At 41.0% G+C, this 27,249-nt stretch overlaps 1 protein-coding gene across 1 annotated transcript in view; it reads right to left on the bottom strand.

Moving 5' to 3' along the window:
• The window catches only part of RAPGEF6 (Rap guanine nucleotide exchange factor 6), a 235,473-nt gene that overhangs the window by 143,262 nt on the left and 64,962 nt on the right, over positions 1 to 27,249 (bottom strand). Inside the window, exons 5-6 of the mRNA XM_054979018.1 lie at positions 25,947 to 26,016; positions 14,651 to 14,794 (exon numbers count right to left, since the gene is read on the bottom strand). Of these exons, the coding sequence (XP_054834993.1) occupies positions 14,651 to 14,794; positions 25,947 to 26,016 (214 nt within the window). The remainder of the gene's footprint in view (positions 1 to 14,650; positions 14,795 to 25,946; positions 26,017 to 27,249) is intronic.

Here is a 27,249-nt window from a genome sequence, read left to right as displayed (position 1 = left end):
AAAACCCTACAGGCATTAGAATAATTGTGAAGTCATTCGGGAGAGTTATTTTTAAAATATTCAATAAAAAAGTTGCTAACCCTTTTTACATTAAGAATAGATAAATATTAAATCTAAGGAATCTGGCCACATTCCAGGTTTGATACATACTTTGGCTTAAGTCAAATAAATCTTCTGATTCAATTAGCTATATAGTATTCTACAATTGCTATGCAGTCCTGGTATGGTTGCTGTTAAGCACTAGAATGATTTGCAAGTATTGATCACATTCTGGGAGCAGGCCATCACAGATTGGCACTTCCATCTCCCTTCCCATCATGAGTAAGACAGAGAGCTGGAGACAATGCACCACTGGAGTAACCACTTTGAGGCTAAAAATAGACAGTGTATAGCTTTGAAAGTTAATTTTTTAAAAATCAGAAGAGAATTTTCCTACTGCTAAATTCCATCATAATGTTTCTGAAAGTTCCTAAATTAGAAATCCTAATAGCAAAGGAACTCTATTTTTCTGAATTCAAAATGAAAGACCACTTCTTACTTAACATATACTGAAAGCGATATTCTGCAAAGACAGAAGACCCTAGAACTTCTTTCCATATTTGATTATTTGCTCTTTTGAAACACAGCGAGATCATCAGTCCTGGAAAGCTATTTGGAAACAGACCTGCCCAGAGCTTTACAGGAGTCTTTATTAAATTTATTGCCTTTCTTTAGTTAGTTCTCTTGCACAAAGGAGGACTACCCAGGGCCAAGATACATGTACCTGAAAAATATTAAGAGATTTTGAAATAAATTCTGGGGGTTAAGCATCCCACTTCAAAACCTGCAATATTAGCTCAAGTAAAGATGTTGCAAAGAGAGAGAAAAAAACCAGGCAGAGGATAACTTGGGTAAGCAGTTAGCCGGATAGAGAAAGCAACAGCTGAATGGGCAAGAGTTGAGAGAGCAAACTAGGTGATTGAGCAGCTGAGGGGGAGCAGCTGGGCAGATTGCAGGGGGGGTTAAGCCAAAAGGGGGAAGGAATACAAGAAGTATTTTTAAGAGAGAAAACATAGGGCACAGAAGCAAGAACAATTCAGTAATCGTAGAGGAGCACCAGGGAAAATTAACATGGAGGGAAGAAGCAGGAGTGGGGAAATGGGCAGGGAAGAGAAACACACCATGTGGCTGCAAGACTTACTTACTTTTTTTATCCATCTGGAAGATAAGGAGTCAGGAGCAGGAGGGACGACAGCTCAGAAAAAGATGTGAGAGGATGGGAGTAGAGCTAAACAGGGGGATGAAGAAAGTAAACAGAATAGCTGGAGGAGGTGGACTTGAAGGAGATGGGAAAAGAGGGGAGACTGAAATTTCCTCTGGGCTGTGGGTTCTCTAAGTTATCAACTTATGTATCTGATAACCAAATATAGCTTGTGGCTCAAAACATTCACACACAGAGTGATTTTGGGGGACTGGAATTTTGAATAGCAAAGCAAGCCCAAATGATGCCCTGCAATGGAAGAAGATGAAAGGGAGGAGAAGCAGGTGTGGGGAAAGGAGAAGGGATAAGGATAGATGCTGTGGAAGCAGGAAGAGAGGCAAAAAGATTGGGGTGGCCTACAAGGGTGGCGAAAATAGGAAAAGAGGACAAAAGGGGAGATGAGTTTGGAAGGGAATCAAAACCAAAGACGAGGCAAGGAAAAATAACCCATGGATTTGCAGTGTGGGGAAAGACTGGCAAGATGGCTGGAAAAGGAGACAGGGATGAAGAAAGATCAGGAGGGTGTGTGACTGGGAGGAGAGTGACAAATAAGGCAGGAAAAGAGTAGAGACAGAGTGAAGGAAAGGAGGGAATGGTGGGGGGTGGGATTTCTCTTCCTCTGCAAGTCCCTGTGGGTCTTCCTCATAGAAAGCTGTAACTAATTCCCAATAAGAATTTTAGCATAGTTGAAATATTGCAACTGATATTGCTCTCCCATGGAGAGGTCTTTGATGGTTATATTTCAAGAATGCATTATGTTTTATCTTTAACAATGAATTATATATATGTGATCAACGCTAATAGTTAGCAGGTTTCAGGTGGATAGGCAAGTTAGTCTGTAGCAGTAGCAGAACAAAATTTGAGTCCAGTAGTATCTAAATACCAACAAAAGTTTCCTAGGCATAAGCTTTCATGAGTCAAACCTCACTCTGTCAGATACAAAAATTTTGCATCTGATGAAATTAGCTTTAACAGACAAAAGCTTGGACATTTTTCTTGGTATTTAGATACAACTGGAATTGAATTTAATTTTAGAACAGACAACGTCATGTATTCTGACATAGCCCCCAACCACCCACCACACATACATCTCTTTTTTAAAGTTAATCACAAGACTACGTCATCAAAATTAATTTGGTAATCTTCGCTTCCTTAAGGAATAAACTAGTATCAGAAATAAGGAAAGACACTTGCTTGTCAACATGCCAATGATCTTAGCCTGCCTGGTTCTTCATGCTTTGGATGCCATTTTAAGCCTGTTATACTCTCTTTGAGTTAGCAATCTGGCAGTCAGCCAGAGGAGCAGCTTCCTGTAACAGTTTACAACATCAGTTAACAGCACTCTACAACAGATATGACTATCACTTCTCCATATATCTTCTAAGACAGACTGTAGCCTGCCGCTGCCACACATACCCCTACATATGGAATAGTTCTGGTAAGCAAAAGTTCAAAGTTTTTTAAAAAAGTTTATTCTGTCACAGAATTTGCCATACTCCTCTAAAACATACTGTAGCTCACCATATAAGCCACAAACAAACATTTTCTTCTTCCAAGTACTGAACTAGCAAATGAAGCAGTAAATGAGGGGTTCCAAGATAACATATAAAAGTAGCTTACCGCTTCTAGACTGTGCAGGAAATTAATTCACCACAGTCATGGCTTCGTTCTGCTAACAAGGTTAAAAATCATCTGACTGCTGCATGAATACAAACCACAAATAAAAGATACTCAGCAACAGAAACACTTATTCGCTTAGTTTCCTCACCAAACAGCAAAACAAAACAGAATCTTCACTGCAATCTCCATTGAAGTCTTTTCTGTTTATGTGCCAAGCCCAGGTGAAGTATATCAGTAAACAGCATCAGATAAAAGAGAGTGAGATGATTCAGAGGGACTTTGGAGGGTAATGAAGATATTTAAAAAGAGTTTTCATTACTTAGAGATGCTACCTGCTCTTTGTAAACAATGCTGAAAGTATTAAATAGGGGGAGGGAGATGAAAACTATGAAAGACTACTAAAATAATAAGAAAGCTTCATTGAGTTACTACAAAAGCAGTATACCATAGTATCAGGATCATCAACTAAAAGGCAAAAAGTATAGCATGAATATTTTTAAAATACGTCTTCAGGCAACGTGTACACTTGTTATCAAAATAAGTATCAATGAATTTAAAAGAGGAAAGAGAAAATAAGATTTTGGAACTTTTATGAGGTGATAAAGTTCTGATAAACAGAAACAATTGGTCTAAACTACTTGGGTGCTGTAAACAGCAAAACTCTTTAGCAGCATTTTCAGTAGAACACTCTGCAATAGAATGACTTGTAACTTCCAATGGTAATTCCATGTTTCATCAGTTAAAGTAACATAGTAAGATCTGTCCTGGCCCCGAGTAGTCTACACAAAACTATAGCAAGAATATTTACTTCCTTAATCAGGAAATCCAGTCTATGCTGGCTGTTTATAAGAGGACCGCACAAGAGAGGGTATTTCCACAAGTGGACAAGAAGCCTTTTTCTACTACCACTGCAAGTATGAGCACGAACTGGAAAAAAAATGAACCGTGCGGTTCATGGTTCGTCACATTTCACAAACCATGAACTTTCACGAACCTGCCCCAGTTCGCGAACCGGTTCATAAAAACGTCACATCCAGGTCAGCAAATTGACACTACCAAGTCAGCAGAAGGTCACTTCTGGGTCAGCAGAAGGTCTGCAGGAAGTCCATCTCCTGTTGCCGAGGACAAACCAAAAAACGAACCAAACGAACCAGCCTAACGTTTGTGGTGGTTTGTCAGAAATAGGCTCTGACTAACCGCTGGTTCGCGAACCACGAACCAACCTGGTTCATCATGAACTTTGGTTCATATTTCGGTTCATGCCCATCTCTAGTTGCAAGCATCCCCATACAAAAGTGGTCTAGAGCCATTTGGACTCCATACAAATTTGCAAGGCTGCCCCAAGACAGTGGAATTAGGCCTAAACACAAAAGGAGAAGCTCAGCCTCGGTACATTAATTAGCAGATTAACAAGTCCCAGTGTGATGTAACACCTAGAGTGTTAGACTTGAACTTGGGAAACACAAGTTTAATTTCCCTCTCAGCTTTCAAAGTTCCCTCAGTAACATGAGCAGGGCACTGTTTGAGTACCTCAGTCTAACAAATTTCACAAACCTGTTATGTTATAATAATCAAATTGAATGAACACATGTAAACTAACCTGTGTTCCTTGGAAGAACGGCATAATACAAATGAGAATAAAGTATAACCATGGGAAGAAATGTGACGAAGCCATTTCCTGCATGTATTGAGCTAGCAAGAATAGAATTATCAGACAAGAAAATTACCACTTAACATGTGTAGTGAATTTTTAAAGGATTCTCCAACTTTCATTATGATCCTTGAAAGTAATGCAAGTATTATAATAAAATCCCCAACAAATATCAAGATTCCAAGGTCTTAAATCCCACCACCATCTTACTGTTTTGTATTATTTAATTAATACCGGGTATATTAAGAGCTAACCACCATAAGTTTAATAAGATAAATGTAAAATATATATTTCTGCTGTTCATACAGGAATATTTTATATACTAAAAATTATTGTAAAATTACCTCAGTGCATTATTCATCATACACATCTATTTCAAGAATTACATTGTAAAAACACTACTTTTTTTTAGATGCTGCTGTGATGAGAACTATACACAGAAGTCCAAATTGGCTGCACCAGGTACTTGTAGAAGGCAAGAAATATAGAGGCAGCTTATTCTTACTTCCCCTTTCAACTATCTCTAACACAGTACTTGCTTTTTTCACTGCCACACAAAGTTATATTCAGAAAGCTATCCTTCTCAACCACAAGATATTTTTCTATGACACAACTAGTTTAGATCCTATCAGGTTATATGAAGTTAGGCACTTTTTTTGTTTCACATGCACCACTTTGCATTTAATTACATTGAATTCAATCTATTTCATTGCCCATTCACCCAGTTTGCAGAGTTCCTCATAATCTGTTTGTGATTTCATCATCCTAAACAACGTTATGATATTCTCAAACTTTACAACCTCTGTTCATCCTGTTTCAGATTGTTTATGGGTAAATTAACAGAACTAGTCCCAACAGAGATTCCTGGAGTAGGGGTGTGCAATCTGCATCTGGAATTAGGGGAAAGCCAAATTTTTGTCAATCTGGCTAAATCTGGCTTTCTTGAATCAAGTAAGAGAATTCAGGATCTGATCCTGGAACCTGGATCCAGACCCTCCAAAAATCCAAGCAAATCTGGGAAATGTGGCTTCAGCCTCTAGCTGGCTCCTTCCAGAGCTTCTCATACTGCAAGAAGTGGAACCACAACTGCCAACTGAAGCTGATGCTGATAATGACAAAAAAGGGTCTGCACTTGGAAAAACCTCCACATCACAAATCAACACTGGACTTATTGATAAGAGGAGTAGAACTGACACTGAATCATTTCTAAAAGTTCAGGATTTTGAAGTACCAACTGATGTCTCCAATGATAAGGATTATCATTCATTTCCAACTCGCCTTTTTACAATAACACTGATAACGGAAATATAAACGAGACTGGCTGTGTTGGAGTCAGTTGAAGCAATTGTTGTACTGTGCACCTTGTTTTTTGTTTACTAAGGGGGATGTCTCTTCTAATGAGAGTGTGTTGACCAATACTTTAGGATGCAATATTGAGAAAGGGTGGAGAAAATTAAAGGTTCTCATTCCAAGCCATGAAAATTCCAGCCTCCACAAAGAAAATTAGATTGCATGGAAAGAAGCAAGTAAAGCAGCAATGAGTTGTTCTTTGATGGACGATTATGTTGTTGACCAGCTCAAGGCTGAAAGTGATAAATGGAAGAAAACTGTTCATTGCTTTCTTGATATCATCATATTTTTGTCAGAGAGGGGGCTCACTTTGTGTGGTTCTTGTGAACAAATTGCTGACAGTCATAATGGAAACTCTTTGGGTCTTGTTGAGCTTCTGAGCAAATATGATTCAGTACCAGTTTGGTGTAGTGGTTAAGAGAGCAGGACTCTAATCTGGAGAGCCGGGTTTGATTCCCCACTCCTCCACTTGAAGCCAGCTGGGTGACCTTGGGCTAGTCACAGTTCTCTTGAGTTCTCTCAGCCCCACCCACCTCACAGGGTGTTTTCTTCTGAGGATAATAATGACATACTTTGTAAACCGCTCTGAGTGGGCATTAAGTTGTCCTGAAGGGCGGTATATAAATCAAATGTTATTATCATTATTATTATTACTCGCCGATCATGTTGCACGTGTATGGAATGCACAAGAAAACAACACACGGCGGTAAACTCTTTCAAATACAATACAAAATGAATTCATTGAAATATGTGGATCATTTGGGCAAAAGGGCATTACTGAAGAGATAAAAGCCGCAAAGTATTTTGTGATTGGTGTTGATGTGATGCCTGATTGTTCTCATAAAGAAGAGTTGTCATTTATGATCAGGTATGTGAAGAGAGAAGAAACCAGTTTTGCAATCGAAGAAGGCTTTATTGCGTTCCACGAGTTTTCAAAGAAGATGGGTGAAGAAATTGCCGAGAAAATATTAGATTTCTTAGCAAGTCTCAATCTGAACTTTCAAGACTGTGTGGGTCAAGCATATGACAATGGCTCCCATGTGGAAGGAAAGTACAATGGTATGCAGGCTATCTTAAAGAAGAAAAGTGAGAACTGCATTTTCTCCAGTTGTGCAAATCATACTCTGAATCTTGTTGGTACAGATTGTGCTGCAGTAAAGCTGTAACATTCTTTGGAATCATACAGAAAATGTTTAATATCTTCAGTCCAAGTCCCCAGCGGTGGGAGATACTGAAAGAACATCTTCCTGTCTCACTGCATAATATGTCAAAGACAAGGTGGTCAACGAGAATTGACTGTGTTAAACCAATTGCATGGCATTTGGATAGTGTCAGAAATGCACTGGCAGAGCTGAGTGAAGTTACTGATTTGACAACAGAGTGCAAGTGTGATCTTCGGGGTATCAAAAAAATACTTGGATACCTGTGAATATGTACTGATGTCAACCATTTGGATTAAAGTTCTCACAATGATCCATAAGGTCAACAATAATAGAATCTCGTGATGCCACATTAGATGTGGAAAGGGACAACACTGATCAACTACAGGCAGATATCCTGAAACTGAGAGAGAAATGGAATGATGTACTTGAGGAAGTGCAGCATACGTCATTGGTGTGCCAGATAGTTGGTGTGCCAGATAGTTTTGCTACTCACCTGGGGACCCGGGGGCCCAAGAAACCCAACTCAAAAGGATGCTGAAAATTATTTCAGGGAGAATGTGTTCTACAGCATAATTGACTTTGTTATTGATAGCCTTTCATGTCGGTTTTCTGCAGTCAGGGACATTTGTAGACTTTTTGATTTTTTGTGGCACTTTAAGCAGTTAGATGAGAACAAGTTGTCAAAAAAAGCTAGTCATTTTCAGCTGCGTTACCAAAGTCACATTTCAAGTGAGATTCAGAGCGAAGTACTTCTTCTTAAAAGAATTTTTGATGTGAATTTCAAATTTGATGTTGTGTCACTGAAAAAAAATTGTGGTCATATATTGAACTTGAGATTGGGCAGTATTTTTTCCAAATATCGTAATCGCATTGCACATTTTTCTGTCATTACCAGCAACTGTGGCCTCCAATGAGAGGAGCTTTAGTGTTCTAAAACAAATTAAGTCATACTTTCGGTCCACAATGGTGCAAGCTATTTTGAACATCAACAGTGACAAGGCAAAGTGGCTTGATTTTTCTGATGTTATTCATGAATTTTCCCAAAGAAAAGCACATAAAGCATTTCTAAATGTGAAGAAGTGCTGCCCGTTTCTGATCTGAAATTCCCAATACAGAATGTATTTGGTGCTTCTCATTACAGTACTGTACTTTTAGTATCGTCTTTGCATTACATACATGTTGAATAAAATTGCTTACCATTACTTTTTTATAAATTGTTCTGTAGAAATCATTCATTTTGTCATTAATGTGATGTAGTTAAGGAGTGTTTTATCATACAGTTCTAAGAATAAATTAATTTCTTGTAAGTGGTCGTGATTGTGTGCCAAACAAGCAGCTCCTTAGCCATTACAGTTCTATTTCTTTTAATCTGTTCTATTACTTGTAAGCAGGACTTTTTTTCTGGAATGCGCTGGAAAGGCAGTTCTCCAAACAGACCACGTGATCTCCAAAGAGATCACTTGTCTTGTAGCCCTGCCCAACTCATGCTGTTTCCTCCAGCATGAAGTTCAGGCTCTTTAGCAGGGCCGCTGAGCCTGGTTGTGCAAAAAACAAGAGTAGGTCCTGTGTCCCAGTGCGCAGGAGTTGCTTCCTTCCTTGATTCCCCAGCCTGATGCAGGGCAGTGAAGCAGTAAGAGATTTCCTAGGCTGGAGAGAGGTGAGTCCACCTTCCTTCCCGCGCTTTGCAACCCTGGGAAATCCCAGAAGCTGACTGGAGGGGGGGAAAGGTTGTCATTCAAAGAGCCGCGCGGAAAGGGCTGGGGTACTTCGAGTGGGCTACCTGTTGCTGCAGGGAGCTGGAAAGGGGAGGGGAGGGTGGTGAGGACTTTTGGAGTGGCAAGCTGCTCAGAAAGCCATAGGGCACTCTGAGTGGGCTAGCAACAGCTAGCCCAGAGCAGTCTCTGCAGGGAGCTGGAAAGGGGAGGGGAGGGTGGTGAGCACTTTCGGAGTGGCAAGCTGCTCAGAAAACCACGGGGCACTTCACGTGGGCTAGTGACAGCTAGCCCAGAGCAGTCCCTGCAGGGAGCTGGAAAGGGGAGGGGAGGGTGGTGAGCACTTTCAGAGCAGCAAGTCGTTCAGAAAGCCACGGGGCACTTCGAGTAAAGTCCTCACAGGGAGCTGGCAAAATGCATTACCATATACACAAGGATTTTATGCAGCGTCTGCCAGCATTCACGGGATCTGTTTGTATGTTGCTAATGATTGCTTAAAGACTGATTTTGAAATAATTGGGCTTTATTGATTCTGAATGCTTGTTACTAAAAATGTGTTTCCCAGTATTGGGAGAGAGTTGGAAGCTGCATGGAAAGAGCAGGGGCACTTCGGTGGCTAGCTTTAGTTGGTTTCTCCCTCCCTAATGTTTCCCTGTCTCTCTTTCTTTTGCTTTTACCACCCTTAAACAGCATCTTTCCTCCCTTCCCTGTCTTTGAAAGATAGCAAATTCAAGAAGCATTTTACCCCGAGGTTCAGGGCAGGGTGGGGCTTCGAGCATTTGGTGGAGAGCAAACAGCATTGGGCTGGGGAGAGAAGGGACTGTGGACACTGATTAAAAATAGATCAAGATCATTCTGTCTGACCTGAGGGGGATCTACAGCTTGGGCGTTGATCTTTCAGATCTGAAATCTGCTCAGCATTTCAATGGTAACTGAGTCCTGTCCCGTCCCGTCCCCTCCCTCTCCAGGGCTAATCAAAGTTTTTTTTTTAAGTTGGCTGCAAACCCTGCCAAGTCAAGAGAAAGAATAGCCAAATGATTTCCTTGCCTCTTGCTTAGACGAGGCTCCTGGTTTGTGCAAGGTGTTTTTCAGAAGGGTTCCTTCCTAACCTTTCTGTGGCAAAGAGATCTGAGCATGATGGAGAAGTATTCAGGAGGCATGAAATGAGGATGGGTTTGCTAAAAGAGAGGAGTCAGCTGAGTAATTCATTCATTGTATTGGTTAATACTTTGTACTTTCTTTAGTAAACATAGCATTGGGGTTCAGGCAAAGAGCTAGGAATACTGCAATTAAAACCTCATAAGCCCCTGAGATGTCTGTGGGTGACCTGGCTTCTGTTCGTTTTGTGATCGTTTGCAAGGGTTGGTAGCCACTTTAGAGGGAGTGATTTCTGAAAAGGTTTAAGATATCTATGACCTCCCTCAGCCCTCAATACAATATTATGAGCTAATGCTGATTAACCAATCCTCTCTATGCAGAGGTGATTCTCTGTATGGTATTATGTGGTTGGAAATTCTCAAGTGTGGAATACCCTTTTCCAGCCACAGTGCACCACACTGCGAAGTTATCTTTCTGAATTTGTTGAAACATGAAATGCCCCCATAATATAGTTTCATTTTTTTAAAAAAGAAGAAAGAGAAGTTCTCTTAGACCAGTAGAGTAGACCAGTAGAGTTCAAATATAGGACAGGGATGTCTGGGCGGAAATGGGCAAAGAGTTCCACTTGCTGAATAACAAGCCTTTACAGAGTTGCCTTTTTTTGGTTTTGGGGGTGAGGAATGGGCTACTGCTAGTCACCAGCATCCTTTTTCTGCATGCAAGCTGAGAGAACCAGCAAGGTGATGAAGTAAGGTCTCTTGGTGGTCAAGTAGGGTTGCCAGCCTCAAGGTGGTGGCTGGAGATTTTTTTTTCATGCAGTGGCGAGTGAAGTAGCTTGGTTCTGATTTAAAGGCAGGGCTGGTTGTCTTTGATATCCAAGATAAATGCTTGGATAGTAACTTTTTAATTGCTTTATTGCCAGAAGTTTTCAATGAAGCCATAAAAAGAAGGGGGGGTGGAGAGATGAGCCTAATTGCCTCAAAAAGATGGATATAAATTTCTTGTTTAGTAGACCAGTTGTTGTTTTTCCATTCAGCATGAGTTGATAGTTCTCATATGTGCACCAAGTGACATTGCAAGTGCACACTTGAAAATGCATTGGGGTTTTATTTTTTGTATAAATTTAGACTTCATTTTGGGACACTGATTTTTATTCTGTAGATAGTTCCAGATGCATTATGTTTGCCTTTTTAAAAAACCAATCTCTGTATGGTGTTATTTCATTTCCATAGTCAGTCCTTTTGCATACACCAAGTCCTGTTTTTGCACCATGAAAATGCAAACACATTTTTTTAAGGCAAGAGATGTGGCTTGCCATTGTCTGCCTCTGCGAAACAACCTACTTAGCTTCCAAGATCTAAGATCAGGCTAGCCTGGGTTGTCCTGGTCTGGGCTCAGGTGGTATACCGTGAATAGACCTTTCATCCACACATTTCTCTAATAATTTTTAAAGTCCTTAATACCCTCTAGCAGTTGCCACTTCATGTAGCAGTGAACATATATTACAGATGCACTCTTTAATATCCACAGGAGTTAGCTGTGTTAATCTGTAATTGCAAAATAGTAAAAAGTCCAGTAGCACCTTTAAGACTAACCAATTTTATTGAGGCATAAGCTTTTGGAACCACATGCATAAGTGAGTGTCATCAATGTATTGATGGCACCCAATACCAAATGCCTCAGACAATCAAATTCAAAAGTCTTTTAACCAGATAAGATTCTGGTTTTGGAAAAGGTGTGAGCCAACTTGCAAGTTGCAAGGTAAGGGGCGGGGAGGTGGGCGGGCCCAAATCCAGGGAGTGTTCCAGGGTGGCTGTAGCCTGTGCAATGTTGTCACTTCCGGGAAGAGATGGCACGTCCGGAAGTGATGTCACTTCCTGGAAATGACGTCATTGTGTGTTTTGGTGGTGCACACGCTGCGCGCGCACATGCAATAATTGAGAGTTCCACCACCTCTTTTCCCAGAAAAAAAGCCCTGCTTGTAAGTATATCATATACCACATGTACATGTATATACCCATACATAAATCATATGTATATAGCATTGATTACAAAAGTACTTGAAAAGTACAATTTGTAATAGGGCCTACATTTCCCATCTGGCCCAGGCCTATATCCAGCTCTTCATGGCCCTGAGTGAGTGATCAATCAGTGGAGGAGCTCTCTTTGTCTTCCTGGCTTCTGTAAGTGACTCTAGTTCAGCTGGGCTAAATTGCAACAGGGTACCTTGCTTGTTTGGTTTGAATGGAATTCTCTGTTTTGACATGACTCTCTGGTTTAATATTGGTCCTCTTGATTCACTTTGGTTCTGTTTGGTTTGGGTGGAATTCTCTGTTTCAATATGATTCTCTGGTTTCATGTTGGTCCTTTTGCTTCAGTTTGGTTCTGAGGGGCTGCCATCCATTCCACTGTTTGTTTGGTTCTGTTGGGCTTCCTCTTGCATTTGAGACTTGCCCCTGTATGTTTCTGCCAGATAGCCTGCTTGGAAAAGCTTGCCTCATAGGAAACAATGGAGAGTGGCTGGGGGCACCTTTTTCAGGGGCCCACTGGATTAGATCCTGGGGTGCAAATCTTTCTGAAACTTGGGAGGTCTTTAGAGGACAGTCACACAGTCAGAAGAAGGTTTCCTGCAAATTTGGTGGAGTTTCCTTGAAAATGACCACACACCCCAGCCCTCCAAAAGCCCCCAGTTAGTTTTCCCTTAGGGAACAATAGACAAATAAATCTGGGATTCTCTGACCTATCTTAAACAGATTAGTGAATCTTTCCCAAATTTCAGGAATCCTGGAATTTTTTTAAAGATTCCTGAATCCTTGATCTGGATTTCCTGGAATTTTTTTTTGTGCACACCTCTACCCCGGAGAACCCTGCTGATTACCTACTTCCATTTAGAAGACTGTGTGTTCATCTCACTCTCTGTTTCCTTTCAGTATCAATTAGCAATCCAAAAAAGAATGTCTTCTGATCCCATAGATATTAAGTTTACTCAGATGCCTCTAGTGAGGCACCTTGTTGAACAATCCACAGAACTTCAACTGTTCAGTGTCTACCAAGTTATTAGTGTATACAAAATAGTAGAGTCCAGTAGCACCTTTCAGACTTTCAGACTAACCAACTTTAATGTAGCATAAACTTTCGAGAACTACAGCTCTCTTCATCAGATGCATCTTACTATATGTTTTACTATATTTATTTATTTTGTGCTTTATCATTTTACATTAATATAGCTAATTCTCAATATAGCCAAATCTGAGTAATGGACAAGACTGATCCTTCTACAAACCTGAAAAATGCACCAGGTTTGCAGAAAAATCTGAAATCTTTAAAACAAAATTGCAGGGTAACCCCCCCCCCCCCGCCATGATAAAAGGAAAGGTTGTAGCTTTAAGATACGTATACCCTTAGTGGCTGTTGTTAGGCAACCACAACAGTTTTGCCAGAGCTCCAGGCTTGGTTTCTGTCCGTAAATGGCAGGAAGAGGGGGCATGGCCCCTTCCAGGACTGTTTTGGCCTTTGAAGAAAGACTCAATAGGATCAGGTCTGGACAGTAACTACAGGGCAACGATATCATGCAACTTGCTTTACTTATCCATGCTGGGCTGCTTGCTAATATTTGACAGCAGCTATGCCATGAAAGCATGGTTCGAATGGCACAACTAAAGGACAGTAGTGCCTGGCTTGACCCACCCAAGCTGTTGGTCAAGGGAGGTGTCGCTCAGCCCACCTGTCTTAGGGGAGGTGAGGAAAGTGGCACTCAGCCAAATGGTTAGGCAGGCTCTTACTCCCTCCTTCCCCAGTTTGGGAGGGTAGGCAGAGCATGCATACTGATTCTTCCTATCTCCCTCCCTCTTTTGGAGGGCAGGGCAAAGACACACTGGTGTTCCCAGGCTTTTTTACAGAACAGTTTACAGGGCTGTTCTGGGTATAAAATGGAGAAGACGTGAATATGATGCAAACTGCTTTGGATCCCCATTGTGGAGAAAAGTAGGGTATAAATGAAGTAAATTAAAAATACATTTGAAGATGGGGAGAAGATAAAAGTTAAGTAGGTGAGTGGTTGGGAGGGAAATAATCAGGGAAAGGTGAGGATATGAGAATTGCCAGGAGGAGTGAAAGGGGAAATAGTGTGGGAAAGGACATACGTGGGAAAATGAGATGCTCTTCACAAGTCCTTGCAGGTTCCACACTGTGCTTCTGGTGACTGGCACTACACTACTGGGTCATAATTTTCCAGGTAGAGGCTGCCAGGTATATGGAAGGAGGGAAAACTGAAGACAAGGGTGGTATGCTTGTTAGTGGGTGGAAAGAAGGCAATAAAAAAGGAGAGCCTGTGGGGACTTCCACGGAAGGCAAAGAAGAAATATTGCAGGAGGATGAAATAAGATACCCCTTGCAAGTCCTTGTGGGTTCCCAATTGAAGTTTTTTAATTGATTTAATAATGTTGACTGAATATATTTAACAGGTTTTATCTTACTAAGAGCGTACTCAAGAAGATACATGAAGTGGCCTATAAATTTCTTAGAAAGACAGACAGACAGACCTGAGAAAAAAACTCAGCTAAAAATGGTCTCAGAGCAGTCTAGACAGGACAAGCTTCCACTGGACTGTGAACCTTGAGGTATATTAGCATAATTCTTCGAAAGCGACAGTTGTGTTTAAGGTGCCATGCCTAATCAGCCATCTACAACTTCAAGCCTTCCAAACACAAACGTGAAATTTTTTTCTATATCTTCATTTCATCCCAGAACAAACACACACACACACACAACAGCAAAAGGTGAAGCAAATAAATCAGATTATGAGAAACACACTTACTGTCAGGTAGCTACTAACATCAACATTGTCTGTGATGGTCTGGCGTTCTCCCTTCTGGTTAATCTTCCTAAATCTCCGCCGAGATTGTCGACGGGGCCCTTCCCTTTGTAGAATGTTGTCTTCATTCTCTTTCGAGTTCTCAACCTGGAACACATGGTTAGGATCCTGGTTAAACATCCAATTCTTCCATATCATTGAAAGCCTATGTAATCTTACTAGGCTCATAAGGACAGGCTCAACGTAAGTTAGTAATGCCTGTGGGACTTCATTAGAGTCTTCTATACAAGTTTCTTAAACTAGAGCTACACGTCTTCAATTCTATTATTACAATGCGCTGGGAGGCCACAATTTCCTTCCTGGAAACAGTGTTTTAAGAAAAAAAAACGGTAAGCAAGGCTACCTAACCAGTAATAACAACTGCTCATTCACCTCACATTATTTATAAAAATAAAATCATTACACTGTCACAGGGTAGAGAGATCTTGAAAGATCCATATTAATATTTGTATTTATCTCAGCTACAAAGCACTGTATTTTCAAAGGCTGCTATTTCTATTTTGTTTTGCTAAACTTTAAATGGGACAGACCAGACAAATTCCACTTAAAAGGGTACTATTAGATGTCAAGACAAACAATATTTCTTAACCACGTTAGCGACCCCAATTTATTAAGTAACTGCCATTCATCTAGACCTCATGTTTAATACTACTGTTTACAATATAAAGCATATTTAAAAGGAACAAAAAAGTTCCAGTCCCAACCAAATTGCTAAAATCTTAGTTACATCCAGGTTTGAAAGATTGTATTTTGGAACAGTGAGTTGAAGGAGAAACTTGCTATTCCTCTCATGTGCGTTCATGCTATAAAAAGTGAGTCCTATCTCCACATTTCCTTTTGAAATCTCAGCAGGAAATAGCACAGACACACACATACATATACAAACAACCACCAAAAAAGAATCACACATTCTCCATGTACTAATCAACTGTATGTTACACATAAACAAAAAGTTTGTATCAATAAAACAGTTTCATTTTTTTTAGCTACATAAGAAGAAAAACAAATCCACTAACACACTTATTATATCCAGCTTGAAACAAATTCTCACTAGCCTATGCTGTCAATGGATGGCCGATACAGAGTTTTCCTTTTCATTTATTTTGCCTGTGGGTTTTTTTGCAGCCCACACAGCAATTAATATTAAATGTATTATAACAAAAGTTTTGTTATCCAGCACTTGATTATTCAGATCGCTCAATTAATCAGCATCACCCGAAAGGTAAACTCTCTCACTTGGCCACCATATCTCTGTGTCTTCAGGTATGTGCACAGATCTCCATCCACTCTACCAGCTACCTTGATTCCTCTGGCCACTTCTGACTGACAGCCAGCGCTTCTGACTGACATCTTCCTTGAGTCCCTCCTTCCCCCTCAGCCTGCCTTGAGCTGTTGAAAACCAGTGTCCCAAGGGACTGCCAGCTACATTGGATGGATCCTTGACTGGGGCAAAAGGGAAGGGGTCCCACCAAGCATAGGGGCTGTTGCCATGGCATTCTCAATGGGTTGGTGTTTGGTCGCTGTGATTTCCTTTAGGCAGGAAAAGGACAAAGCAATAACACTGAGTATCCAGCACGTTTGATTAACCAACAACTTCCATTCCCTCCTTCAATGCCAGGAAACAAAACTTTTACTATATTAGGTCAATCACAAGGAGTGGTCCAAAAAAATTAAACATTTTCAAGTCTTTCTAACTTCAAAGGTCAAGTCACGTAAGCCCTTAAATGTTTCCCATTGATATCAAAAGGAATTATTCCCACTCTTTGACTGGGTTATGCTTGAAATATGTTACAACAATGTCTACACAAGAACGAAGATAGAAATATATATGCAATTGTGTGATGTTAAAAGGAAATTTTAAAAAATAACATGCTTTACACATAAAATACAAGATTATGATAGTATGCAAATCACTGGAGTGATTTCTATTTATTTCTTATTGCTGAGCTCCTGTGGACCTGGGTATCTATGTACCCTCCTTAAATTCAGTGTACCAATACAACAGCTTTTCCTCAGCACAGCCTATTACCTGTGATGCTACGTTACCAAGCTGACTGCTGTTGTCATCACAGTCTATAAAATGGTACTGTGGTTGTGCTTAAGAGTTTAGAATTCAACAGGAAACATGTAGAGAATTACAAATAGAAAGTTTTATCAAAAGTTTGTGTCTTAAAATAGCTTAAAATAGTCAAAGGTCTCCCACAGGCCATCAGCAAAAACCAGTCCCTTTTCATTCACTCAGAAATCTAGAAATGTAACCCATTTATACATATAAACTGCATTACAATTTGCATTCTACTGGTCTTCAACACATTCCTGTGAAGGAAGCCTCTATGGGAGCAATCTTAAGCAATTCTACTCATAAGTCTCATTTTATTCAATTTGGCTTACTTCCAGGAAAGTGCTTTTTGGGTGGCAGCCTATGCCTCTTAACCACTTTACAGATAGCTAGAGTAAGAAATATTTCCAAACAGCACCCCAGGTTTTCTAGGTCCACATTTAACAGCTATATGCTTAACCAATAATATTGCAGTATGCCACAAATTCTTGAAAAACAACTACAACATTATACAAAAAATCTAATTCAATGAGAACCAAAGATTTTTAGCACTTGCATGATGAAGTGCAGTTATTTGGTTTACTGACAAAAAGCATTACAATTTTGATGAAATTATGGACCTATGGACAAGTTGCTTTCTAGCAGAAGGAAGCTTATTTTTAAAAAATACCCATTAGTGACTGGCTGTACATTATGAAAGAAAAAGGTTAGGAATGCTTGTTACTAGAAAAGCAAACACAATGAACTGTTCATGAGAATTACGGTAACTACACCCACCTGCTTCCTTCAGATATTGCCAGTATTATGGAACCAAAAATATAACCAGCTGGAAAGCTCCAATACAAGCATATTTCATCAGACCATTTGTCTTGCATTCTGTATCAGTACTGTGCTTAGGAACCTTTTCTATGATTATTCATAGGATTGCAGTACAGCTGCAGAAGTGTTTCTTTCTATTTTGTAAGAACATAGCAAGTTTTCAGTGGAATACTGTCTGTTGTTACTCCAGTCTTAGTCTAATCTCAGTGAAACCAATGGACATAGACTGAAGTAAATCTGTACAGGACTACACTGGATGATGGCACTTTTAGGTATAAGTCCTCAAGTGTGGACTAAATAAATGTGGACTTAACAGTCACAGCAGATTGATGGTGCTGGGGGACTTCAACGTCCATGTCGACGATGCCTCCTCCATGCAGGCTGTGGACCTGATGTCTTCCATGACAACACTGGGACTCGCCCAATTTGTATCGACCCCTACACATCAAGCGGGCCACACGCTAGATTTGATCTTCGGGATGGGGTTGAATGTGGATCTAGAAGCAGTAGAATCAGTGCCATGGTCAGACCATTTGGTTCTGAAAGCTCGGCTGGGGATAACGCCCCCCCCTTGCAAGGGCAGCGAACTGATTCATGCTTGCCCACAGAGATTTATGGACCCTATCAAGTTCAAGAATACTGTGCGGGATCCAATGCTCCATGGCGGTTCGTTAGATGAGATGGTGGAGGACTGGTAGTGCCGGCTCTCCGAAGCCATTGATGAAATCGCTCCATGTCGCCCTCTTTGCCCCCATGCCAGACGAGCTCCCTGGTATACAGAGGAGCTCTGATGGAAGAAGCGGGAGCTAAGACGGCTTGAGCAAGTGTGGCAACGATCTTGGGACAAAGAGGCAAGATCATCTTATAGGACGTTTATGAAAGCCTATGAAGTGGCGGTGAAGGCTGGCAAGAAAGAGTTTTATGCAGCCTCCATTGCGTCAGCTAGCTCACGCCCAGCAAAATTTTTTAATGTGGTTCGGTCATTGGTCTCCCTGCCGGAGGGAGGCCGTCAAATTTTGAATTCGGACATTAGCTGTGATTCTTTGGGGAGCTTTTTTGCTGATAAAATCTTGTCCCTCCACTGTGACTGGACAGCCATGGTTGATGCAGTAAATGAGCTAGAGACCCCTTGGCCGTCTTCAGGGCCAATATTTGATCATTTCAGCCCAGTCTCTGGGGAGGAGATTGACATGACCCTGCAATTAGTTAAGACCACCACGTGCCCCTTGGACCCATGCCCATCGTGGCTGGTGAAAGCCAGTGCTGATGGGCTGAGTCTTCATTGGAGGCCATTATTAATCTATCCTTAGGCTCTGGGGTTTTCCTGGGCCATTCAAGAAAGCTGTGGTGAGGCCTCTTTTAAAGAAACCATAGCCGGACCTCGCTGACCTGGAGCTGAAACAGACGTGACAAGATACCTAGGTTCAACTCGTGTTCTCTTACCTCAAGGTTTGTCAGGAAGTGTAGGCATCCTTGCAGCTTAAAGTTTATGCAGCTCCGAGCTGCGCGGCTTCAGGTGGGGGCCAGGCGAGTGAGGGGGAAGATGCAGCGATGTCCTTGCCCAGCCCGCGCAGAGCGACGCCAGACTGCACAGGGAGAGCAGGAGGAAAGGCGCCCAGAGCATTGCTGAATCTCCCCCCCACCCCCGCTCGCCTGGCCCTCACCTGAAGCCGTGCAGCTTGGAGCTGCATAGCTCGCCGTCACTCTGTGGGGGCTGGGCAAGGGGTGGGTGGAGCTACGGTCCATGCGATCGGGGTAAAGGCAGAGCACACTGGGCTATGCAGCTCTGGGCTATGTTGCTTTGGGCAGGGGCCAGGCAAGCTAGGGGGGGAGATGCTCTGGGCGCCTTTCCTCCCGGCTCTCCTGGTGCAGCCAGGCGTCGCTCTGCAGGGGCCAGGCGAGTGAGGGGAGATACTCTGAGTGCCTTTCCTCCCGGCTCTCCCGGTGCAGCCAGGCGTTGCTCTGCAGGGGCCAGGCTGGGTGAGGGGGGGGAGATGAAGCGATATTCTGTGTAAGCGGGGAAGGGAAAATGCCGCGATGCACCTCGAGAGCGGGAGGAAAGGTGCCCCACGCCTGCACTTCCCTCCCTGCTGCTCTGTAAATGCTAAACTTTAAGCTGCAAGGACGCCTACACTTCCCGACAAACCTTGAGGTAAGAGAACACGAGTTGAACCTAGTCATCTCATCACGTCTGTTTCGGCACCTGGTCAATTGCTGTCCAACCTCGAACCTCCTGTTTCTGAGAAAAGTGATTGAGCAGGCAGTGGCAGAACAGCTGCAGGGCTTCCTGAAGGAAGTCTCGGTCCTAGATCCCTTCCAGTCCGGGTTCCACCCAGGACATGGGACGGAGGCATTGCTGATTGCCCTCACAGATGATCTTCGCAGACATCTGGACCGAGGTGGCTTGGCACTGCTGATATTACTGGATCTGTCGGCAGCGTTCAATACAGTTGGTTACGATCTTTTGACACACCACCTCGCCGATGTGGGGATACAAGGGATGGCCTTGCAGTGGCTTGCCTCTTTTCTTCACGGTCAGGGACAGAGGGTGGCACTTGGGGAGAAACTGTCATCCCACCACCCTTTGGTGTGCGGGGTCCCGCAGGGAGCAATACTCTCCCCATTACTGTTTAATGTCTATATGCACCCTCTTGCCCAGTTGGTGCAAAGTTTCAGACTTGGGTGCCATCAATATGCAGATGACACCCAGTTGTATCTGATGATGGATGGCCAGCCCGACATGGCCCTAGATGCCCTGAAACATGCTTTTGTAGCCGTGACTGGCTGGTTGAAACAGTCAGATGAAATTGAACTCAACAAAGATGGAGGTCCTGTACTTGAGCCGCGGGGGGTTAGGCTTGGGATTCCAGCTCCTGGCCCTCGACAGGGCACCGCTAGTGCCAGTTCCGAGGGTTAGGAGCCTGGGGGTGATCCTGGATGCCTCCCTGAAAATAGTCACAGTCACAGAGGTCGTCAGGTCCTCTTTTTTCCATCTGCGCCAGACCAGGCAACTTGTCCCATCTCTGTCAACCCGTGACTTAATTACAGTGATCCAGGCAATGGTCATCTCTAGACTAGATTACTGCAACTCGCTCTACACAGGGCTGCTCTTGAGCCTGACTCAGAGATTGCATCTGGTACAAAATCCAGCAGCCCGCATTATTATGAGAGTGCCAAATGGGGCACATATAACACTGATATTATGCAAGCTGCATTGGTTGCCTGTGGAGTACCGAATCAGATTCAAGTTTTTGTACTGACCTATAAGACCCTATGCGGACTGGGACCAGCATATCTGTGGGACTGTCTCTCCCCATATATTCCCTGGAGGACACTCGATCAGGAGATAAACAGCTATTGGTGGTTCCTGGCCCCAAGGAGGCCTGCTTAGCCTTGATCAGAGCCAGGGCTTTTTCAGTCCTGGATCCCACCTGATGGAATGTTCTGTCTACTGAGACCAGGGCCTGGCAAGACCTACTATCTTTTTGCCGGGCCTGTAAGACAGAGCTGTTCCACCAGGCACATGGCTGAGGTCTGGGCCTCCGCCGGCCTGAAGCAACAAGGGGTGTATAAAATCTAACCCTCCCGGCGAAGATTGTCCACCATCCTGTTTTAGTTTGTAAGGCTGACTGTGTAATTAGAGATATATTTTTAATTTTAATTATGTTTTTAAATGTTTATGGAAATTGAATTTTATTGTATTTTAATGGGTTGTGATCCGCCCTGAGCCCACTCACAGGGAGGGCAGAATAGAAATGTGAAATAAATAAAATAAAAATTAAAAAATAATTAATAATGGAAAACTTAAGTCAATCTGCCCCATCCTACTTGAGCAGGCATCCATTTGGCAAAGCATGCTGTGCTACAGAACAGGGGTCTCCAAACTTATGGAGCCTGCAGATACTTCTGGAAGTTAGAAAGGGTAGTGATCACCACCACAAAATGTCTACCTGGAGGAAGAGCCAAATGGTATCATCCATTCGGGATGGAGCCATCCCAAAATGGCTGTCAATTGAGGGCTGAATCAGCTCTTAACTTTGCTATTTAGTTTCACTTTCTAAATGAAGATTTCTTCCCTGTGAAGCTTTGAGCGACAAACTCTGTCTATAGCCAAGTGAAGTGTATGGCTGTGACGCACCTCCCAAGGATAAGTTTAATGCTTGCTAGTCAGTCAGCTGGTAGGATGTGCCCTGAAACTCCCTTTTTTTCCTGTAGCATTCAAGAGTCAAGACTATTTGGATTTCCACCCACCCCCAAAGCTTAAGGAGAAATTGAGTGCCAGGAAACAGGATAGTAGCACAGACCAACCATGGCAACCAAGATTGTTCTTAAAGAAAAGCTCCAGATTACCACAGGAAAGCAAGTATACATGTTAATATACTGGTATTAAAAGCTAAAGAAATACAGGCTAAATAAAAAAGAAAAGAGTCCAGTAGCATCTTTAAGACTAACCAACTTTACTGTAGCATAAGCTTTCAAGAATCACAGTTCTCTTCGTCCATGCATCTGACAAAGAGAACTGTGATACTCAAAAGCTTATGCTACAGTAAAGTTGGTTAGTCTTAAAGGTGCTACTGGACTCTTTTCTATTTTGCTACTACAGACTAACACGGCTAACTCCTCTGGATCTATGACCGAGGCTAAATAAAAGAAGTTCTCCTATCTTCTCATTGTATACAATGGGTTTCTAAAGAAAAAGTAAGCTATACATTTCCAAAAGAAGATTCCAGTGTTTGTGGACACATGGCTTTGGCTATCAAAGTAGCCAAGGGATATATTCAAGAATCAAAGTATTCAAAGGGAATGCTGGATCAAAGGGTAATACCAAAACAAATAATACAAACCAAAAAGCTAGCATGTGGAAACTTCTGTCAAAAAAATTTGAAGGAAGAAAGAGAAGTCTCTTTAAAAATTGCTGTCTTTTGTCCAGGTGGCTACCTCTCAAGTTAAAAGCTGATAACAATATCAGCAAAGAAAAAAATAACAGTAGTTGATATTTTCAAAAACATCTATGCGATCTGTCTTGAACTTATTGACAAGGCTCAATAGAAGATGAAAAAATAATAGGCTACAGGCACATATCAAAGCATTAACCATGGTCAGTAAGCTGTTAACACACACTTGAAAGGATGTCTTAAGCCATATTTTAGATTTTAAAAAAATGAAAGGTGCTCTACAAGTTAGATTTTTAATAGTCTCCCGACCTCTTTTTATAACTGAAATTCATGCCCATGCTTTTTATCAAGTGGAAAGGAAGGTATTTTATTTGAAAACTGTGCTTATAACCTATTTTTCTAGAATTCACATTCAAACTTCCAGCCCGCCCTCATTGAATCAGTTGTAGAATTCTCATGTGACACTTAAAATATTTGAAAATAGTCATATTTTATCTTTACTTATCATCTTCAAGGTCTTTTTTTTAAAAAAAATGGGCAAGGCATTAAGCATTAAATAGCTTTTTATCTGTTCTCATTATGCAAAATAGGCAAAATAATGCCAGTCTTCTCAGTTCGGGTGAGATATTATATATGAATTCAGGGTTCCTAGCAAACTCTTTGGAATGCAGGAGTACAGATTCTTAATTGTGCATATACGTCTTATGAGTTTGTATTGTTTAGTGCAGGGGGAAAGACAGTGGGCAAAATGATACATATCGAAAAGGATATAATAAAATTATAGAACAATGTGAGTATAAAAAATAAGAGCCATTACCACAAGCTCTTATTATTAGAGTTTTAAAATTCTGAAATATTCTCCCTTGAACAACTGCAAGAACAAAAAACTATGATTGCCTCAAGTCATATCTTGACAAATTTGACAGTGATATGTTTGTCATTGCTATTTTAGAGACAAACTTCTAGTTAATTAGGTCAGAAAAAGCTTTAGACTTCACATATGATAATAAGAATTTCCTCTTAATTCAGGGGCATCAACAAAACTACATATAGCGAAGTATATGGTAGATTGTCTCAAAAATTCCTTTGTGAAAGTTTATATTTTTCCCCAACATGAAGGTTTAATGGATTTAAATATCTGTAATATCACATAAATATATTCTATTCCAGTTAGTTTAGCAAGCTGACCTAGTCAGGAAAGAGGAAGGGCTGAACTAACTATCTGATAAGCATTTGTTAGATAGAGATTGCCAGTACCAGGTTGGAAAATTCCTGGAGATTTGGAGATGGAGCCTGTGGAGGGTGGTGTGCAACCTCAGTGGGGTGTAATGCCATAAGAGTCCACCCTCTGAAGCTGTCAGGGTACAGATCCAGGGTACAAATCTCTGTGCTATGGAGATAAGTTGTAATTCTGGGAGAGTTCCAGAGCCCACCTAGAGGTTGGCAACCCTATAAAATAACTGATTCTGCAATAATGATTTTAGGATTCATACATGTATTAAAGCCATGTTAAACTGTACTATGAAAATATAGCTGCAGGTATATGGGAAAGGCATTAACATAATTCGCTTTTTGTTCCATATCATATTCATGGCTGACCCTAATGATCCATTATATATAACCCCAAGTCCACTTCTGCAAAATGAATGCCTATCCAGCTGTGCCTCCATAATTACCCAATTTGAATGCTTAATCTGTGCCACTAATCAAAAACCAATAATGGTCAAAAATGCACCTAATCTATATTTGTGCAGGTTAAAATATGGCCCTATTACTGGACTGTCAGTTTCTAACATCTGTGATACAGGTGAACTGCTGTAGCACAGTGGTTAAGTGGTTTGGCTGCAACTCAGCACTCTACTGGTTCAAATCCCACTACTGCCATGAGCTTAGTAGGTGGCCTTGGGTAAGCCAGTCCTCTCAGCCCCAGCTCCCCAGCTGTATTGTGGGGATAATAACACTAACTTGTTCACTGTTCTGGGTGAGGCACTAATCTGTCTAGAAGATCGGTATATAAGCACAGTTATTATCTAAGAGCAGTGGATAAATGTGGGTTAAAGCTGAAGCTTGAAGTACAACTAGAAACCCTGTTATTTTATTAAAAGAAATGCAAGGTTTTGTAAAACAGTACTAAGCACCATTTGATAGGTAACAGCACTTCAAAAAACAGAAAAAAATATAAAGTTAATAATGAAATTCTAGAAACCTATAACAATGAGTTACATCCTACAAACTGATGCATGCATGCACCAAGTGGAACATGAGGAAGAAGGAGATGTTTTTGACACTTAAAATGTCTAAGCTAAGGTTTATGAAACTCTAATGCACAAAAGTCAAGAAGCTTCAGCAGCTACATTGCTAACAAATTGTGCAAGATTAATCTGCTCTCTCTTGTATTCATAGAACTGCTGAAAGCATCTAATCCAAACATCTGAATATTCACTGGTATGACACACTCCCCTCTTTTGACTTAAATAACTTAAATGGTACTAAAGGCATTTTAAAATTAAAACAATAAAATATTGTAGTTAACATAGACAGGAAAGGTCAGTGAAATCAGGGGTTGAAAATCTCTGAGGTAACTCAATATAGATAACTCTGACTTAAAATCAGTACACGCACAGACTTAAAGTCTTATGTTTCAGACTAATGATTTTATCAAGCTCTTCACAGTTAAAAATCTTTACATTGAGAAGCTTTTGTTCCAGCGTTTTCCCGAACACTCTACTATACTTTCTTTGAGTATTCTCTTGTTCTTTTTGGTTTTCAAAAGGCTGGTACCCTCTTTCCAGTACCCAAACCTCTTATCATGAAACATCAGTACTTCTCATGAGTTTTTAACTGACTCTTAATATCTCCAAAGGCAATTTCTAACCACACCAGACCAGGGATCTCTTCACTCTTCAGAGCTACTCCCTTTGACTGGGTAGTGAAATTCTCCTCTCATGAGAAGATCTATCCCTAGTCTTTGGCCTGAATGGGAGTCTGCGGCTAATTCCCAAACTTCCTTGCCACTTTCCCCCAGCTCTCCTGTCTATCTTAAACTGCTCTCAGTCAGGGCTGAATCTCCAAATTGTCAGTACTCAACTCCTCTCAGCTAGGGCTGAAATCAGATTCCCTTCTCCCCAGCATCCAGTTCAGAAGTCTTTCTCTGTTCAACTCATGCTACCCAATCAGATTCCTTGAAATAGCCTGTCACTCAAAGCTCAGTTCCTGTGAAGAATTAACCATTAACAGTCCTTCAGCTGTTTGTACAGCACTTCTAAGCTTTTAAAAAGTGCAGTCTGTCACAACTGGCATCAGAAAAGTCTAAAAAAGGACAACAAAAAACAGGGAACACCACAGATATGTTGTATGCTTCTGTGAAGCCACAGCTAAAGTTAACATGACAAGGTCTGACTTTACCGTCTAACAAGAGATTCTCTTTCATAATGTGAGAGAACTGATTCTAAAGGCCTATCCTTACCACAATCATTTCAGAAGGCTCCAGTACAATACACTCGCAACCTCGTTTTCCTCCAGATTGCTTACCAAAACTGAGGAGAAAAAAAAACAGGAAGTAAAATATTAGCCCATATTAACAAGATAATACAACAGAACAGTAGTAATACAGCAATCCTGAATAACAGTTGAATGTAACAGAATACAGTTGATCAAATTTCCCATGACCATTTAAGGGACGATATAATATGTTCCACAAGCTATATGGATAATGTTCAGCCATCAAGTTAGCTAGTCTCAAAAGCTGTTATATAAGATATGGTCATACTGTGCAAAAAATCCATGGTACACTAAAAGAGAAGAAAAAATCCATCTTTAACCCCATCTCAACAAGTGGTTACTTTTTTTTCTCAGATGGTTGGCATGGATTAACCAAATGCCGTCTTTTTGTAATGGACAAGCTAGAACCAACCTCTTGCTCTAAGTAATGACTTGATTTAGCTAGGTTCCACAACTCATTACGTATGATGGAAAGAAAAAGTACTTACATCTTATTGTCAAAGAATGGGAAATGCAGGAAAAAACATGAAAACCAAATTTGATTGTACATTTTTAAATATTTTGATTACTGATATGTACTTGTCTGGCATTTTAAAGATTTAATTACTTTAAAATATGCAATTAATTCTTTAAATTGATAAAACTGATAACATTGATAACAATAGTAGGAAATATAGCTATAACAGTTTTATTGTGATTCTGCAGTAATATGAAAAAGCGATCTATGTCCATTAATAACATTTCCAAAGTGTTTTTATTACTCGATATGCAGATGTGATTCATTAAGAGAGAGAACGGAAGTTTCATGAAATTATTCTAAGAATCTTCAAAATTTTCAAAATGATGATGTTTGAAACCAAGAAGAATTATGTTCAGTAGGAGGCAAGAACATCTTAATTATAACTGTCAAATTCTCATTTTAATAATGCTTCACAGAAACAAAGCCCTTAAGTGTAGCTGCTTTCATGTTCTTATGAATATGACTAAATGTCCCTTTTTGCAATGGAATGCAGGGAACTGATACTCACACTGAAATTTGTGTTTGGGAATCATCACAGAACTAAAATGGTGCCTGAATGCAGGTTATAGATGGTATGGACAAAATATATGTTTCCCAACCTTGAAACTGCCAGTTAGCATAGGGATGGAAGAAGGGCACTTAATCCTTCCCATACCAACTAACTCTGCAAACTGATCCCTCCACTGTACCAGCCATTACTTCAGGCATCTTGCTATCGAAATCCACCTGAGATAAATATGAAAGAGTG

Source organism: Eublepharis macularius, chromosome 4 (genome assembly GCF_028583425.1).
Source record: "Eublepharis macularius isolate TG4126 chromosome 4, MPM_Emac_v1.0, whole genome shotgun sequence".
In the NCBI taxonomy this organism is placed as follows: domain Eukaryota; kingdom Metazoa; phylum Chordata; class Lepidosauria; order Squamata; family Eublepharidae; genus Eublepharis; species Eublepharis macularius.
This window is presented reverse-complemented; position numbering and strand designations above follow the sequence as displayed.